General features: G+C 49.1%; 6 protein-coding genes across 6 annotated transcripts; 3 read left to right on the top strand and 3 right to left on the bottom strand.

Annotated features, from left to right (window-relative positions):
* Nucleotides 1–304: 304 nt before the first annotated feature.
* FTJAE_7415 (pro-apoptotic serine protease) lies at nt 305–3,514 on the top strand (the record flags this gene model as incomplete). Its single annotated transcript, XM_037354130.1, has 4 exons — nt 305–639; nt 694–890; nt 953–3,250; nt 3,306–3,514. The coding sequence occupies 4 exons, from the start codon at nt 305–307 to the stop codon at nt 3,512–3,514; spliced, it is 3,039 nt and encodes a 1,012-aa protein (XP_037205537.1).
* Nucleotides 3,515–4,132: 618 nt separating this feature from the next.
* Nucleotides 4,133–5,100, top strand: FTJAE_7416 (IST1; the record flags this gene model as incomplete). The annotated part of the gene is made up of 2 exons (XM_037354131.1): nt 4,133–4,156; nt 4,246–5,100. The coding sequence occupies 2 exons, from the start codon at nt 4,133–4,135 to the stop codon at nt 5,098–5,100; spliced, it is 879 nt and encodes a 292-aa protein (XP_037205538.1).
* A 1,874-nt stretch (nt 5,101–6,974) lies between these two features.
* FTJAE_7417 (AP-2 complex subunit sigma) lies at nt 6,975–7,455 on the bottom strand (the record flags this gene model as incomplete). The annotated part of the gene is made up of 2 exons (XM_037354132.1): nt 6,975–7,374; nt 7,424–7,455. The coding sequence occupies 2 exons, from the start codon at nt 7,453–7,455 to the stop codon at nt 6,975–6,977; spliced, it is 432 nt and encodes a 143-aa protein (XP_037205539.1).
* A 1,016-nt stretch (nt 7,456–8,471) lies between these two features.
* On the top strand, nt 8,472–11,995 carry FTJAE_7418 (Lactobacillus histidine kinase; the record flags this gene model as incomplete). The annotated part of the gene is made up of 2 exons (XM_037354133.1): nt 8,472–10,782; nt 10,830–11,995. 2 exons carry the CDS (start codon nt 8,472–8,474, stop codon nt 11,993–11,995), a joined length of 3,477 nt encoding a protein of 1,158 aa, XP_037205540.1.
* Nucleotides 11,996–12,200: 205 nt separating this feature from the next.
* FTJAE_7419 (transcription initiation SPT3) lies at nt 12,201–13,222 on the bottom strand (the record flags this gene model as incomplete). Its single annotated transcript, XM_037354134.1, has 2 exons — nt 12,201–13,019; nt 13,079–13,222. The coding sequence occupies 2 exons, from the start codon at nt 13,220–13,222 to the stop codon at nt 12,201–12,203; spliced, it is 963 nt and encodes a 320-aa protein (XP_037205541.1).
* Nucleotides 13,223–13,899: 677 nt separating this feature from the next.
* FTJAE_7420 (leucine carboxyl methyltransferase 1) lies at nt 13,900–15,059 on the bottom strand (the record flags this gene model as incomplete). The annotated part of the gene is made up of 2 exons (XM_037354136.1): nt 13,900–14,750; nt 14,804–15,059. 2 exons carry the CDS (start codon nt 15,057–15,059, stop codon nt 13,900–13,902), a joined length of 1,107 nt encoding a protein of 368 aa, XP_037205542.1.
* Between the last annotated feature and the right edge of the window lie 826 nt (nt 15,060–15,885).

Here is a 15,885-nt window from a genome sequence, read left to right on the forward strand (position 1 = left end):
CTGGGCCTCTCTGTCATCACATGCCCTCATGAGTTCACCCTCTTAATCCTACCTTATCAACTCATTCTTTTTTATTTTCTTACATCTCTACTTAATCGCTAACCCCCTCTTCCCCCCCGTCATCTCTGTTTCCCTGTCGTTACCCGCGCTGTTGTCTCAGTCCCGTCACTGTTTGCGATCCCTGTCTCTCTCTGTGACGTTGTCGACTTTCGATCCCCTTTAACAACGGACCAAACTCGCCGCTCTCCTTCACCAACATCGTCGTCGCGTTTGCCATCGCAAATCACAGAAGACCAAAACAATCATGAATGGCGCAACTTCTTCAGCCCGGGCTAAAAGAAAGGCCCCGGGCTCGCCAGACGAAGCTCCTCCTTCCAAAAAACCCATCAACGGAAAACATTCCCCAAACGATAACACACCAGACATTGTTGAATTTGACGACCACTCCGACATGACCGACGAACTTCACCCTCACGCTATGTATATTGGAACACCAGGGAGCTTGGGAGAGTGGCAGGATACCATCCAGAAGGTGGTGCGCAACGTTGTCGCCATCAGGTTCTGCCAGACCTGCTCTTTCGATACCGATTCTGCTTTGACCAGTGAAGCCACTGGCTATGTTGTTGACTCTGAAAAAGGGTGCGTAATCTCTGCCTATGACAACTGAGAAGAGGCTCTAATCTGGCCCTGCAGATACATCTTGACCAACCGTCACGTTGTCGGCGCCGGTCCCTTCTGGGGCCACTGTGTCTTCGACAACCACGAAGAAGTCGACTGTTACCCCGTCTACCGCGACCCCGTTCACGATTTTGGTATTCTACGATACGATCCCAAGGCGATCAAGTATATGCACATTGATGGCTTGGAGCTGCGACCCGACCTCGCAAAGGGTAAGGACCCCAAGAACCCCCCAACTCCGATCACGGCCGAGAACCATTACTAATAAGCACAGTTGGAACCGAAATTCGAGTCGTTGGTAATGATGCTGGCGAAAAACTCAGTATCTTGTCAGGTATCATCAGTCGCCTGGATCGAAATGCCCCGGAATATGGCGAGGGATACAGCGATTTCAACACGTGCTACTACCAGGCCAATGCCGCTGCCAGTGGAGGAAGTTCTGGCAGTCCCGTAGTGAACAAGGACGGTTGCGCTGTCGCACTCCAAGCTGGTGGTCGCTCTGATGGAGCTTCGACAGATTACTTCCTACCATTGGATCGACCACTCCGTGCTCTGCAATGCATTCAGAACGGCAAGCCTGTCACACGTGGCGACATCCAGTGCCAGTTCCTTCTCAAGCCTTTCGATGAGTGCAGAAGGCTGGGATTGAGCCCTCAATGGGAGGCTGCCATGCGTGAGAAGTTTCCGGAGGAGACCAACATGCTTGTAGCTGAGATTGTCCTCCCCCGGGGCCCTTCAGACAAGAAGATCGAGGAAGGTGACGTTTTGATCAAGATCAACGGCGAACTTATCACCCAGTTTATTCGATTGGACGACATTATGGATTCTAGCGTTGGCGAAACCATCAAGCTACATCTCCAGCGTGGTGGACAGGACGTGGAAGTCGAGATTGAGGTTGGAGATCTTCACAAGATTACCCCTGACCGATTCGTTTCAGTGGCAGGTGCCAGCTTTCACGACTTATCCTACCAGCAAGCAAGACTCTACGCCGTCGCTGTCCAGGGCGTCTACGTTTGCGAATCAGCTGGCTCATTCCGATTCGATAACACGGATAATGGTTGGATTGTCCAGAGTATTGACCACAAGAAGGTGCCGGACCTTGACACTTTCATCCAAGTAATGAAGGCAATCCCAGATCGCGCACGAGTTGTTGTCACGTACAAGCACCTTCGTGATCTTCACACTCTCAACACCACCGTTGCCTACATTGACCGACACTGGGCAGCCAAGATGAAACTTGCTGTTCGAAACGATGAGTCTGGAGTTTGGGACTTCACTGACCTGGGAGACCCATTGCCTCCTGTCCCACCCACTCGACGATCCGCCTCCTTTATTGAACTGGACCACATGCCTCACCAAGGCATTGCCGACCTCATTCGCAGCTTTGTGCACATCAACTGCACTATGCCCTTGAAACTCGACGGTTTCCCTAAGAACCGCCGTTGGGGCATGGGTCTTGTAATTGATGCAGACAAGGGTCTCGTTCTGATCTCCCGAGCCATTGTCCCCTATGATCTTTGCGATATCACTGTCACTATTGCTGACTCCATCATTGTTGAAGGCAAGGTTGTCTTCCTACATCCCCTTCAGAACTATGCCATTATTCAGTACGATCCCTCACTCGTCGATGCGCCAGTCATGAGCGCTCGTCTAAGCAACGAGGTTCTCACTCAAGGCGCCAAGACCTATTTCCTCGGCTACAATAGGATTGGGCGCGTTGTTCATGGATCTACAAGTGTCACCGAGATCACTGCGGTGGCCATTCCCGCCAACTCGGGTGCCCCACGCTATCGTGCTGTGAATGTTGATGCCATCACGATTGATAGCAACCTCGGTTCGACATGCAACAGTGGTGTTCTTGTTGCGCCAGACGGTACTGTCCAGGCTCTGTGGCTGTCGTATCTGGGAGAGCGTTCCCATCATACGTCACGCGATGAAGAGTACTACCTCGGTCTTGGCACCAAGACTCTGCTCCCTGTCGTAGAGGCAGTTCAGAAGGGTATCAACCCCAAGCTGCGTATCTTGTCCGTCGAGTTCAGATCAGTCCAGATGGCTCAGGCATCTGTCATGGGCGTCTCCGATGAGTGGATCAAGAAGGTTACCCAGACCAACCGATCTCATCACCAGCTGTTCATGGTCAGCAAGCGAACCTTTGAGCGCGAGAACCATCCAGTATCTCTGCTTGAAGGAGATATCATCCTCACGCTGAACGGCAAGATTTGCACTACTATCTCCGACTTTGACTTGATGTACTCACATGAGTTGCTTGACGCGGTTATTGTGCGAGAATGTGAGGAGATGCACCTACAACTTCCCACAGTCGCAGCAGACGACATGGAAACAAACCATGCCGTTTCTTTTTGTGGTGCCATCCTTCATAGACCCCACCAGGCTGTGCGACAACAGATCAGCAAGCTGCACAGTGAGGTCTACGTCTCTAGTCGAATTCGTGGATCGCCTGCCTATCAGTACGGTGTTGCACCAACCAACTTCATCACTCATGTGAATGGTACTCCTACACCCGATCTCGACTCTTTCATTGCTGCGACCCGGGAAATTCCCGACAATACTTGTGAGTCAACCATTGTTTCTTGAAATTCTGCAATGGAAAAGCTAACATATAATAGACTTCCGACTCAAAGCTGTAACCTTTGACTGTGTGCCGTGGGTGATCACAATGAAGAAGAACGATCACTACTTCCCCACGATGGAATGGATCAAGGACGATAAGGAGGCTTGTGGATGGCGAAGAGTCACGTACGAAGGAAACGACGTGTTCAAGGGAGAGGCAACTGATGGTGTAGTACCGGTTGCACAGGATGCCGATATGGAGTAGATGCATCATCTGCTTGTAGAGCTGCAGATCCCTCGCCGATAGAGGGAGTGTACAACCATGACTTCATTTGGGATCAATGGGATTAGGGTACGGCGTTATATGGCGATGAAGGATTCTATTATTTGAGATCATCTGGAGCTATGAGATAGCCTTTTGAACTGGGATGGCTATTGGTACATAGAGACGAGCTGTATACCTAAATATTTACGGATGGAAGTGTTGGTGTACATTAATTATCACAAGACCTTGCATTGCAGCAAGAATGCTTCTGTCTGTACTTGAAAATTACTGTTTCCATTCACTGACATAAAATAATTGAGGTTGCCTGCAGTCTTGAGCTTCGGCTTGATCCGGATGTGGATGATGGAGGTAGCTATAGTGGGGCTTTAAGGCTTCAAGCAATGAGCTCATAGCGTCTGGGCGTTCGCAAGGCAGCCTGTCCTAGACTACAGCGCAGTTACAGCACTTCAACTGAATGTGCCCAACTTGAACCCCTCCACATTCCTTGTATCTCAGTCTCACCTTTAGACCGCCGCCTACTCTCTCTTAAGGCCTCTTGCTCTCTCGTCCTCTCTATACTAAGTTGACCTTTGCTATATCACTCCTCGTGAGCTCATCATGGCGCCAGGTGCTAGTCTTATAGTCCGTTGCCCCCCGCTTCCCCGCTATCGCATCCAATGCCATGATGCGCCAGTCGAAGTATCAACTAACATTCTGCTTCCAACCCGTAGACAAAGCTCAAGGTTCAGCTAAAGCTCACCATCGCGCGGTTGCGCATGGTTCAGCAGCGCGATGAACAGCTTGGAAAGACCGCGCGACGAGCCATGGCTCAGCTCCTCGAGGCCGGAAAGGAAGACTCAGCCCGCATTCGCGTCGAGAACATCATTCGATCCGACATCACCTCCGAGCTTCACGAGATGCTCGAGCTTTACTGCGAATTGCTACTTGCTCGTGCTGGGTTGATGGAAGGACATACCGTTGATCCTGGTTTGGAGGAGGCTATTCAGAGTCTGATATATGCAGCGCCCAAGACGGAGATCAAAGAGTTGGCTACGGTGAGGACGCTATTTGCGGAGAAGTATGGAAAGGACTATGTTCTTGCGGCGACGGAAAATACAGATGGAAAGGTCAACGAGAAGGTTGTCAAGAAACTCAGCGTCACGCCCCCGCGCGAAGAGCTTGTGGTGGGATACCTGGAAGAGATTGCCAGAGCGTATGGAGTAGACTGGCCCAAGCGGGAAGCAGTCTCACCACCCCCCGAACTCCTCGACGACGATGATGATGACGACGACGACCAAGGCGGCCAGAAGCAAAAGGTTCTCGAAACACCTCTCGCAGCAGATTCCCAAGATCCAGTGTTAAACACACCAGTTAAGAAGCTAGCTGGCGGTGGTCCTACGAGTCCTTTGACAGTGACACCGCCGCGGATGACGACCGACAACATACATCCCAAGGTGACGCTTGATTCAGTAGAGCTGAAGCCGAGTAAGAAGGCTGAACCAGCGGCGAGGAAGGGCGAGCCTGATGGATCGATTCCGGATCTTGGAGATTTGGAGAGAAGGTTTGCGGCGCTGAAGAAGCGATGAGAGGCTTTGGATGGAGTGGTTATATTGCGCCATGTGGAGTTTTTAGGGTTTATTTTGTTGAACAGGTGTTGTGAGCCTGTGAATTGTGTTCAAGAGTATAATGATAGTGAGTAGATGAATGGTCTATTCAGTGAGGGGCGCACTTCCACTTCGTCAGAGTGAATCATGCCGCTGTGCGTGTTCTATGATCAGGGGGCATTCATAAGACTCTGCGCCACTGTCACACTATTCACTGCGATTTAACCATAGAACAAAAGCGTGATGTTACATACAAAGGCCTTTGCTGATCCGGTACCCTATGTACCCTACACCGAGATGCAAGATAGATGTGTATGGTTGCCAGTGCTAACCAGTCAGGATCCCTTACTCCGGCTACGAGCTGGAGTATTCCAGCAGGGAGCAGTGAATATGGTTTGCAGGAATGGTTTGTTTTGCAGCCAGGTCTGACCAAGGTTTATCGGGCTTGACACAGTTGATGGTTATGTATGGACCTCTTGCATCAGCAGACTTTGAAGACGAACTCAATCACTCATGAGCTGCGATTACCTTATGCCTCTCAACCTCGCCTGGAGTATTTACTTTCAGACTCCCCGCGTTTCTTCTGTTTCTACTTTCTTCCTCTCAATCACGTTCCGAAAAGTTCTTATTTGTTCGACTTTCTATCAATCTATACAAGTATAGGAATACCTACCTGTATTCACCAATCACTCAGTCTTTCCAAGTACAACTTTCTCTTCAGTGACCTTCACGGTATATGAAGACAATGGCATCAAGACAAAACCTTCGTCACACTCTCCGCTACACCCTCGGTTTTCGTAACCTGCGAGATGTATCACAACTGCCTCAAGTGCAACAGGACATGCTTGAACAAAGCTTTCAAGCGACACCTCACAGCTTCGCAGTTGAGAGCATGGGGAGAATTTACATGAGATGGCTTCTTCACCAAGAGTATTTCATACTAAAGTGTCCCCAAAGCCAGGTCGTTGAGCAATGGGTTTCCTTTGTGGACTCTTGGGGGATATCGCTTGAATACGCCATCACCTTGTGGGCTAAAAGCAATGACGAGGATACTGAATTGGACGAGGACGAGAAAAGAAAACGGCGGAGGGAGAAGAGAAATTATTTACGTCATGAAATAGAGTATCAATTCCTGAAACTTAAGTATGATGCTCAGATGGCATGGGTATGGATATCGTGCTAACAGGTATAGGAACCGGGGGCCCAAACCACCCTCTAACTCGATTGAAGGCGTACATCCACGGGGCAATCACAAGGTAAGGTGAACACCATGTTTAGAAGTTCATCTGCTGAGAATTGAAATTCAAGACTCGCGGTCAAATGCGAAAGCTTGATGAGTACAATGATGCAAAAACCAAATCTGCCCTAGAGAACTGGCCGACGAAAGATATCCCATTCTTGAGCATAGAGACTGCTTCAAGCACAGATACAGAGGCCGAAGAGACTCCTGCAAGTACAGATCAGAGGCCGAAAAGACTAGGTGGTCGGACATAAAGGAAGAACATGAGGACGAACTAGCGAAGAAAACGGCGATGCTCGCCGCCCTTGAGAGTGGTATTAGCCCCAGGTCGGTTTGGAAGGATTAGGCACGATCTCGTTCCCCATCGACCTGACGATGTGAGTCGAACAAGCGTCGTTTGTATATCCAAGTCAAACCTCTTCTAGCGGGAGTTTGGGATAAAAAGGACAAAACAGCGATAATGGTATAATTCTCGATATTGTGGACGCCTCCACGAAACGCCTCAACTCCTGCCTGCCCGTATGATATGCAAATGACGATTTCGGCCAGATGAAGCAGTATTTAAAAATATCCCACCTATTCCCACGGCCTTTCAGACCTCGGCCAAGCGCCGGCCTTATTCTAACTTGTCGAGATGCTCCAACCGCGTAAGCACAACCTGTTTGCTCGTCTCCTCAATCTCGCCCGCCAAAAACACCTCGTCGAGAATCGCATAGACCTTGTAGAAATTGAAAACAAGATCAAGTTCGCAGACGTTTCCGAAAAAGGCATCGAGGACCTCGACGAAGAAGTGAATGGCCTCCAGGTAGGCGAGCTCGTTATCGTTTGTGTCGACGCAGGCGCAGAAGAAAAGACCGGCGTACCGGCGGTAGACGATCTTGTTGTTGCGGAACTCGACAAAGTTGGATTGGTATTTTTGATCGCGGGGTGCGACGAGGCGATGGACTTCGCCTTTGAGCTTGATCTTTTGCTCGTCGCTAAAAGGGGCGTACCATTTCGCGAGACGAGTCTTGCCCCTGAGAAGCAGTCAGTACCGAGAGATTGCGGTGATTGGGAAGAACGTACTGTCGATTCTGGATGAGGATAAAGGAAAGCATCTTGATTTTGGGCAAGGCTAAAGCTCAAGACGAGAGGCAGGCGGTTGAGAGACGAGAGCTGGGTTAGAGATCGATGGTGGCATGGATAAGCCGACGTTGTTAGGAGGCTGTCGCGGAACACAAGGATCGGTGCTGATTGGTTGAGTGCGGTAGGGATGAAGCCACTGAAGAGCTGCAAGGCTGCCACTAAGAGACCCTGGGGGATGCCCCGGTTTCTAGCACCCGACCCGACACGTTTACCCCCTGTTTGTGTTGTGCAACCAGACTTGGCTTGGCTGAGGTGCAGATGGGCCGTTTACTCCCCCGCAAAAACATTGACATGCCTTCAAATTGGTTATTTTCTCGTTCACAGATGCGATCTTACAGGGTGGCTCTGAATTACAACAGTGTCCTTCTCATAGGAGCCAATGGTAATGGATATCAGTACCATTGACCCTAAAAGATGGAAGTAGAGGTCTCGGCACATCGCGTGGGCAACCTGCCTTAGCGTCGTGTGCCGATGTTCCATCTCCGGCACTTTCCAAGTTTTCTTCAAGCATCGTTTTGTTTCACTGTGTTTCCATGACTTTGCATCAATCAATTGCTTATTCCCACGACTCATAATCACACTCTCTCTCATCTTGGAAAACTCTTATCATCTTAATATAATACACTTATAAAAGCAATGACATTGTTCCCCCCTGCAGACACGAATCATTCATGACCCACGAGTAGCCAAGCCTTGGAGCCCAAGACGCGATACGATATTAAGGAATTCCTACCCCTACTGCTGGGCATGAATTTGCATGATTAGACATCATCGAGCATTGACGATTTGAACTTCTCTTCTAATACCATCTTTTCCTTCTGCATGGCTGGCCGTGCTCGACTGTTTCTTCTCTTATCTGGCGCTCACGCGAATCTCGAAGCGTCCATCCGCAAGACGAGAGGATGACTGACGATTCTCATCAAGCTCCAACGAATTCACACAAGTATCAGCTTATACCACAAACGCAGTCATGCCTAAATCACCCATCATGAAGACTCTAACGAAACGCCTTCGAGAGCTGGCCATAGTCCTCTGGGTTGACACCGAGACCAACGATCTATGGAAACAGATTATCAAGTGCTCCATCGCTAGTGTCGCCTCGGCCGCCGCCGTCATGAGTCCTCAAGCCGCGGCAGTCCTGGGCCCTTCGACCTTTCTTGCACCAATGGCCACTGTCTTTGCTCATCCAGGTCAAAGGCTGGGCCCCATGATCGAAACCCTTCTCATGATGCTGCTGGGCACCTTATTCGGACTTGCGTGGTCCATACTTGCACTCAAGCTGGCTACTATGGCTTCCTTTCGAGCAACAAACGAAATGCCCCATAATGCTATCTGCGCAGTATTCTTCACTATAGCTGCTTTCTTTCATGGCTATGTAAGATCGGCTATTCCCCGCATGTTCTTATTTGTCACCTTTTTTCTGATTGCCAATATCATTACTCTGCTCAGTGGCTACACCTCAGTGTCTTCAGAGGTTATTACACACACCTACTACCCTATGATGGTCGGCGGTGGTATCTCAATCGTGGTCAACCTATCAATCTTTCCCGAGTTGTCGAGCAGTTACCTCGGTGTATCTACCATTGATGCTCTTATCGAAACGATGGATACTATGACACGGGCTACGCATTGGTTCATCACACCCGGTGCTGATTCCGAAGAAGATTCCACTGTCACTGCTCTTACAATGACAAACACTGTAAAGAGTGTCCCCGAGAAACCAAAGCGCAAGAAAGGTCGTTTCCGCAAGTGGTTGAGTCAGTTTCCCAATCCCTTCAAACAATCTCAGCATCGATATCATATGTCCACCACTCCAGTAGGCCTTACGACGATCAATAGTCTGATAGGCAGCAAGGGGAGTCTTCGCGCACGTCACACTCACTGTCAAGCTGCTCAGAGGGAAGTTAACTACGAAATCTCTGTGTCTGCTCTTCCTCTAAGCAGTATGAAGCCCCTGTCTACCTCCCATATGAGCAACCTCGTCCAAAATACTGTCAACATCATTGCTGCATGTGAGAACAAATTCATCGTATTGCAGAATAATGACATTACCGATGACGAAAGCGACAGCGATATGTCTAGCCCCAGTGGAATCAAACGCATGAGCACCTTTGATGATTACCTTCAAAGGGTTGAAGAAAGCAAACCTTTAAGGGAGATCGAAGCTAGTAGCGCAAGTCTTCTTGAGTCTATCATCGAGCGTATCCGAGAGCCTGTTCAGGTATTTGAGGGTTCGCTGAAGGAGGCTGTACGCCTGGTCATCATATGTGTTGCTTATTGCTATGATGTCCGAAGACTGCCTTCAGGAGCACCGACCCCAAGAGGAATCCATCTCCAAGAATTGGACCTTAGAATCGACCTTTTCGCGGAAGCGATCGCTAATTTCGATGCCAGCTGCTCTATGGAGCTCCGCCGTTCAGGGATGGATAAGAGTGGCTATAGCACGGATTTCATGCCCCGAATGGAATCGTTCTTGATCTCTTCGTTTGTACTTAGTCTGCGCCAGGCAGCTAAGTATGTCTTGGAGATGCTTCACCATGTTCGAAAGACTGTCGAACAGAGGCAAGCTCGAAACGACAAAGCCACAATCTGGTTTCCCAAGCATGTCGACATTAGGCAGTGGTTGATTACTGGTGGTGAGAATGACGGCTTTGTTCTGCCAGCGGCGGGTCGCAAAGAAGCTCGTCGGGGGAAGAGTAAAAAGGGACACAAGTCGAAAAATAAAACACACCAAAGCAATAAGGATACGAAAACAAAGGCCCCAAAGGGAAAAGATGAAGAAAAAGGCATTCGCTTTGCAGAACCGGTTCTTCAAACGACAGAAGACCGCAGCGATGAACAACCACAAGAGAAAGAGCAAGCTCAGCCTCAGAAAGGCAGTAAGATCCTCATGATTAGAGGGATGGCAGCCGACGCCTTGGAATGGACACAGGACTCGGAACACGTTAGATATGCGTTCAAGCTTACAATCGCCATCCTCTTACTTAGCTGGCCAGCTTTTGTGGAGTCTCAGGTCGGATGGTACTCAGACTATCGTGGCATATGGGCACCGATGCAGCTGTTTCTCGTCTTTGAAGTGGCCATAGGAACGTCATTCCACGTCTTTTTCATTCGTCTTTGCGGTGTCGTGGCAGGTAGCGCTTTTGGCTTTGCGTGTGCCCTGGTTGGGGAAAAAAGTCTTATCGCCATGGTTTTCTTTCTGATCATTGGTATCATGCCGTCGTTCTATGTCCAGCTTGGCACTAGATACGTCAAGGCTGGCATGATCTCTACAGTCACAATGGTCGTGGTCGCGCTCTGTAAGTTGCTACCCTTTCAGATGTCCTCAGTATACTAACAGTACTAGCTGCTGTTAACGGCGCTGAGCCCGCTTATCACTATTTCTATAAGCGCTTGTGTGCCTTTCTCATCGGGGGGACGACTGCGCTGCTGATTGAACTTATTTTATTCCCAGTTAGAGCTAGGGATCGACTGGTTGAGTCGCTCGCAGCGTCGGTCAAACAGGTTCAGAATATGCAAGCCGCAATGGCTGTTGGCCTGGACGAGCCCATCAAGCCAAACTTCCGGAATCCCGACCTCAACAAGCGCTTCTGTCGTGCCACAACCAAAGCACGAGGAGCTCTGGCTGCGGCCGAGACGTTTCTCCCATTCTCCGTTACTGAGCCGCGACTAAAAGGTGATTTCAAACCGCTCGTGCCTGTCTATAGAGAGATCTTCTACGTGTTGCATCAAATCATCGATAGGATGGAAAATGTCGTGATGCTACGGAGAGAGTATGGTTCGTCTATTTTGGAAGACTTGAATCCTCAAGTCCACGCCTATCGACGCAATGTGGCTGCCAGTATTATGCTGACACTTTTCACGGTATACGAGGCGTTCCTTACCTGGACGCCTTTGCCACAGTTTATCCCGTCAAGTCGTCTGGCGCAACTGCGCCTGGTCAACCATGTGCGCGAGATTCTTGCGTCCAGGAGCGGCACTCAGACACCGGCTGGGGAGTCACCAAGTGTCTTTGACGAGAACGGGGAGCTTGCTGCGCAGGTCGCATACCTCATCACCCAAAAACGGTTCCTCTCTTGGAACGCGAGCACTTCTGGACAGATGGAGATCATCGAATATCTCGAAGAGCTTGTACAACTTGTTAAAATTCTAGTCGGAGTTAATGATTTCCGCAGCGGTCTACTAAAGACTCCTACTTTCAGTAACTATCGGGAGCGTAAGCACTTGACGCGGATGCCTCTGTCTCGCGTGCCGACTGCTGATAGCCGCACGACCGGTGTTCCGGCAGAGGAGGTTCCAACAGTGGAGAGTAGGGCCAGTGGACTACAGCGAACGCAAACAATACGTCCAGGCCATGCGAGAAGACGGAATCATAGGAGAGAGGATAATGAGAAGGAGGCCGATAGTGACGGTGAGGAGCAATTACCCGTGAGTTTAGTTAGAGTTGGCTCGCGACTCTGTGAGGATGCTGCAGCTGCTCGACGACGGAAGATGTCTGTGGCTCGAGCATAGGGTTGGGAGTTACAGCACGGAAGTCGCGAAAAGCAGGTCGAAATAGCCGACGAGTTGTTGGCACCAATCTATCAAGCAATACCTTAATAAACATCAGAATATCCTTTCCATACGCCTTTCCCACTAACCAATCCTAGCATCGGTGATGTTCCTAATCCAACGCCTTGCCGTATAATAAAGTCATGAATGTTGCACATATATCACACTAGAAGATGTTGAGCGGTGTGTGTTGAGAAATCCTGGTGCCGTTGAGCATGGCCCTCGACTTCTTCGGCCTCTGCTGCAATCGTCGTGATCCTTCTTGAACATGGCGAGGCTCGATTGGCGTCTTTCCCTCACTAGGAAAATCGAACAACGCGCCCTCATGCTTCCGCTTCTTTGCATTTCCAACATTATCTCCTCCGTTCTGGGCACGCACTAGATCTTCCTGTTCCTTGACCTTGAGCGCCATCTCGGTGAGGGTCTGGACCATCTCGAAGGTGAGAAAGCCGAGAATATCGACAATGTCGTCGGAGGGTTTACTGTCTGTTACGATGCCGAAGCCAGCCCACTCGCGGAATCGCTTGCCTTTGCGGTAGGTGAATGATGCCTGACGATATTCAGACCACGTAACGTACTCTTCCTTCGTCATGGCCTTTGTGCGCTCATCTGCTTTGCGTAGGCGCTGCAGTGTGATGTAGTTCATCTCCTCCTCCTCTTCATCCTCTTCCTCCTCACGCTCAGGTACTTCAACATTGTAGTAGGATGAAGGCTCCCAAGGCAACCCGACTTTAGCCTTTTTGTTCTTCTTGGCTGCTTCATCCGTTGTGTTATCACCCGCAGCCACGGGATCATCACCAGCAGCGATGTCGGCATCAGCGCCCTTGTCATCAGAGTCTTTCACGTTCTTTCGCACGTCTTTCCACGAGAGGAACGTGCGCAGACGAGAGACTTTTGCTTGATCATGGCGGATCTGGAAGATGAGATCGTTGATGCTGATGGATTTTGAACCGCGACGCGAAGCGAGTTCAGTGCAGTTTCGGAGCTGAGAGGGTTTAGTATGAAAGGGTGAAGGGGAAGGTGAAGGGGAAGAGAGAGACGCACGAGTTCGATGACTTGTTGGCGGACAATGTCTTCGATAATACTTGTTGTTTCGACTGGTGGTTCTGCGGTTTCGCCGGAGACGTACATCATTTGACTGATCTCCTGGCGATATTTGTACGACTTGCTATCTCTTGAGTCCGCCATCTTGTCGCGTTGTTAGATGAGACGTCAAGGGTTGTTCTTGTGCGCCTGAGAGGACTTGAATAGCCGATCGAATCCAATACGAATGGCTTTGTCTGCATGTTTGAGTTAGTTCCGGTGAAGAGATGAAGGCTTAAAGCGTAGGGAGTAGTAGTGAGATGGTGTTTGGAGGGTGAGAGGCGCAATACCTTGATGCTCTGAGAGCAACGGTCAATTATCTGTGAAGCGGATCCTGCTGGTGGCGATGTTTTATGCGACTGCGATTATAATATGAGAATCGATTTCCAAGTCGTTGAGCAAGTTGTATATGAATGTGTATTCTCAAATGGCGATTCAAAGGTCAATGTTGGTTCGTTTGAAGATGGAAAGTGACTTGTCGGGATGAAGGCCAGTAGGGATGGGGCTAAACTCAAATAGGAAATATGTTGTTCCCGCACCTAAGACAAGTCATGATACTCCGTAGTCAGTTACAGATCTTAATAGACAAGACATATTCATAGAGATGAGTCGCTCTCATAACTGCTTAACCAATTGAAGCGCTGAATATGTTTGACAAGTTCTCGGCTGTACTTGTGTAACCTGGCTTGATCACGAACCATCTGATATCAGTTGTACACAATCATGAGCCAACTTGAAGTATTCATTGATATCGTCCATCTATAGGTAGATCAAGTCCATCTTCATACAATGTCCCAACTTTCAAACCCCTGCCCCTTCGAAGCCCAAACAACGATATAATGCGCCGCCAACAACTTCCACTCCTCAACCTCATCCAACCCCTCTAGCGAATCCACACGCCGCTTTTCATCTGCGGACACCCAGTTCTGCCATATATCCTCAATCGTCATATGATACACCTTTTCAAACCCAGCTTTACTCATTCTCACTCGTTGGTCTTCCGGTGTCTGGTACATCTGAAGAGTGGGCATTTGGATGCGACGTGCTGCTAGGTTCGACACCATCATCTTTCCAAAGGCATCGTCTGGACGGATTGGTTCGTAGATTATGGTCCCGAGGTTGGGTATCCGTGAGCTGAAGAAGTTGAGTACATCTGAGGCTTCGGTGGCGGTGAGATAGCAGAGACAACACTCTGAGAGGAGTAGTGTCGGGATATCGGTCCGTAGACCAGGGAGAGAGATTTCTTTCATCGTTGTTTCTGTCTCATCCTCCTCTTTTGGTGTTTTTGATTGAGAGAAACCTCTCAGGTCTTGACCATGGCAGTAGTATTCGCATCCAGCGGGTTTAGCTGACCAAGAGTGTTCAGTCAACTGAGTAGCATCTTTCAAGATATTTCTCAACTTGGGCGTAGCTTGTACAGTCCGTAATTTCTTTGAGGTGACAACTTCAAAATCAAGCTCATGATAGACCAGTCCAGGGCGTGACTCTGAAAAGAACAGTCGAAAAGGCCTTGTATCAGTACCAGCCCCCAAAGACACAATCTGTTTCGGCCCTGCGCCTTGTTCACTGTCTTTATCGCCGTCCAGAAACGACTCGATGAGAGTGTCCAGAGAGATAGTGCGGGTATATGTTCCTATAAAAGGCGTGAGTATACATTGGGGGCCATGACGACGCTGTCTAGCACACCTCGATTGATTATAGGAAGTCGTCTTGCCACAGGTCCATCGCCACTCTGCACAAAGTACTGAGCATACGGATCATAAAGATACCCCAGATCAACAGCGCTCAGCCTCGACACTGAAGCATCAGTATCAGTGCCTTGGATGGTAGCATCGTGAGTAACAGCTGATGAGGCGTGACCTCCTCGTCCTCTACCACGACCACGGCCTCCTCGTGCGCTGCGGAGAGAATTTAAAAGGTTTGGTATCTCGGGGGCGGGCATTCTCTAGTCTGAGGGTATTCAGAGTGAGGTTATGGCGGCTTTAGTTGTTCCGGCTGACAGAGCTCGAGCTAGGTAAGGTAGCTAGAGCTTGATGAGGTTGAATAGAATAGAGGGGCTTTCAATGAATGTGGCCAGTGACGTCGGACAGCCAGCCCCTGCAAGCAATGGGAGAGTCATGATTGCGGGGCATGCACCTCATTTAACTCACATACAATGGGACTGAACTCAATAGACAGTAACAAGAGACTCGAGAGTAAATAAATGCGGCATAAAATGAATAAATGTAAACTTATATCGAGCCGACATAGCCGAGTCAATAGCATATCATGCGTCAACACGAACAGTTTCAGGTAAACTCAACCATCAACTTGACCTACAATCTCATCACAGCGCCAAGCACAATCCTGCAGGCATCGCAATGTCTTGAAAGCCATGGAAATATGCCTTGTAAGCGCCATTGTAAACATCGGAACTTTCGGGTGTGAATAGAAATGTAAATTCACAAAATACCATAAAAGTGCATTTGTGAAGAGTGAAGAATGCAAAGGAAGCGCCAATCAAAAGCTTACGTTTGGCATGAGTTTGAGGCTGATTACGTGTATACGAACGAACAAACTGTATCAAAGTCCTAGACTTAGTACACCTCAGTTTGATCCTTCAATCCGAATACGGCAATCCCCGACTTGACGGTGAGAACGAGCCAAATCATACTAAATCATTTTATTGTGGTTATATATTTTATAGAGATCAACAGATTTAGCTATTTAAATAACAGAATGTCTTTATTCTTCCATCATTAGTTGTTTGCTCACAGTATACATAGATC

The sequence above is a fragment of the Fusarium tjaetaba genome (assembly GCF_013396195.1).
Source record: "Fusarium tjaetaba strain NRRL 66243 chromosome Unknown NRRL66243_c0000150, whole genome shotgun sequence".
Lineage (NCBI taxonomy): Eukaryota > Fungi > Ascomycota > Sordariomycetes > Hypocreales > Nectriaceae > Fusarium > Fusarium tjaetaba.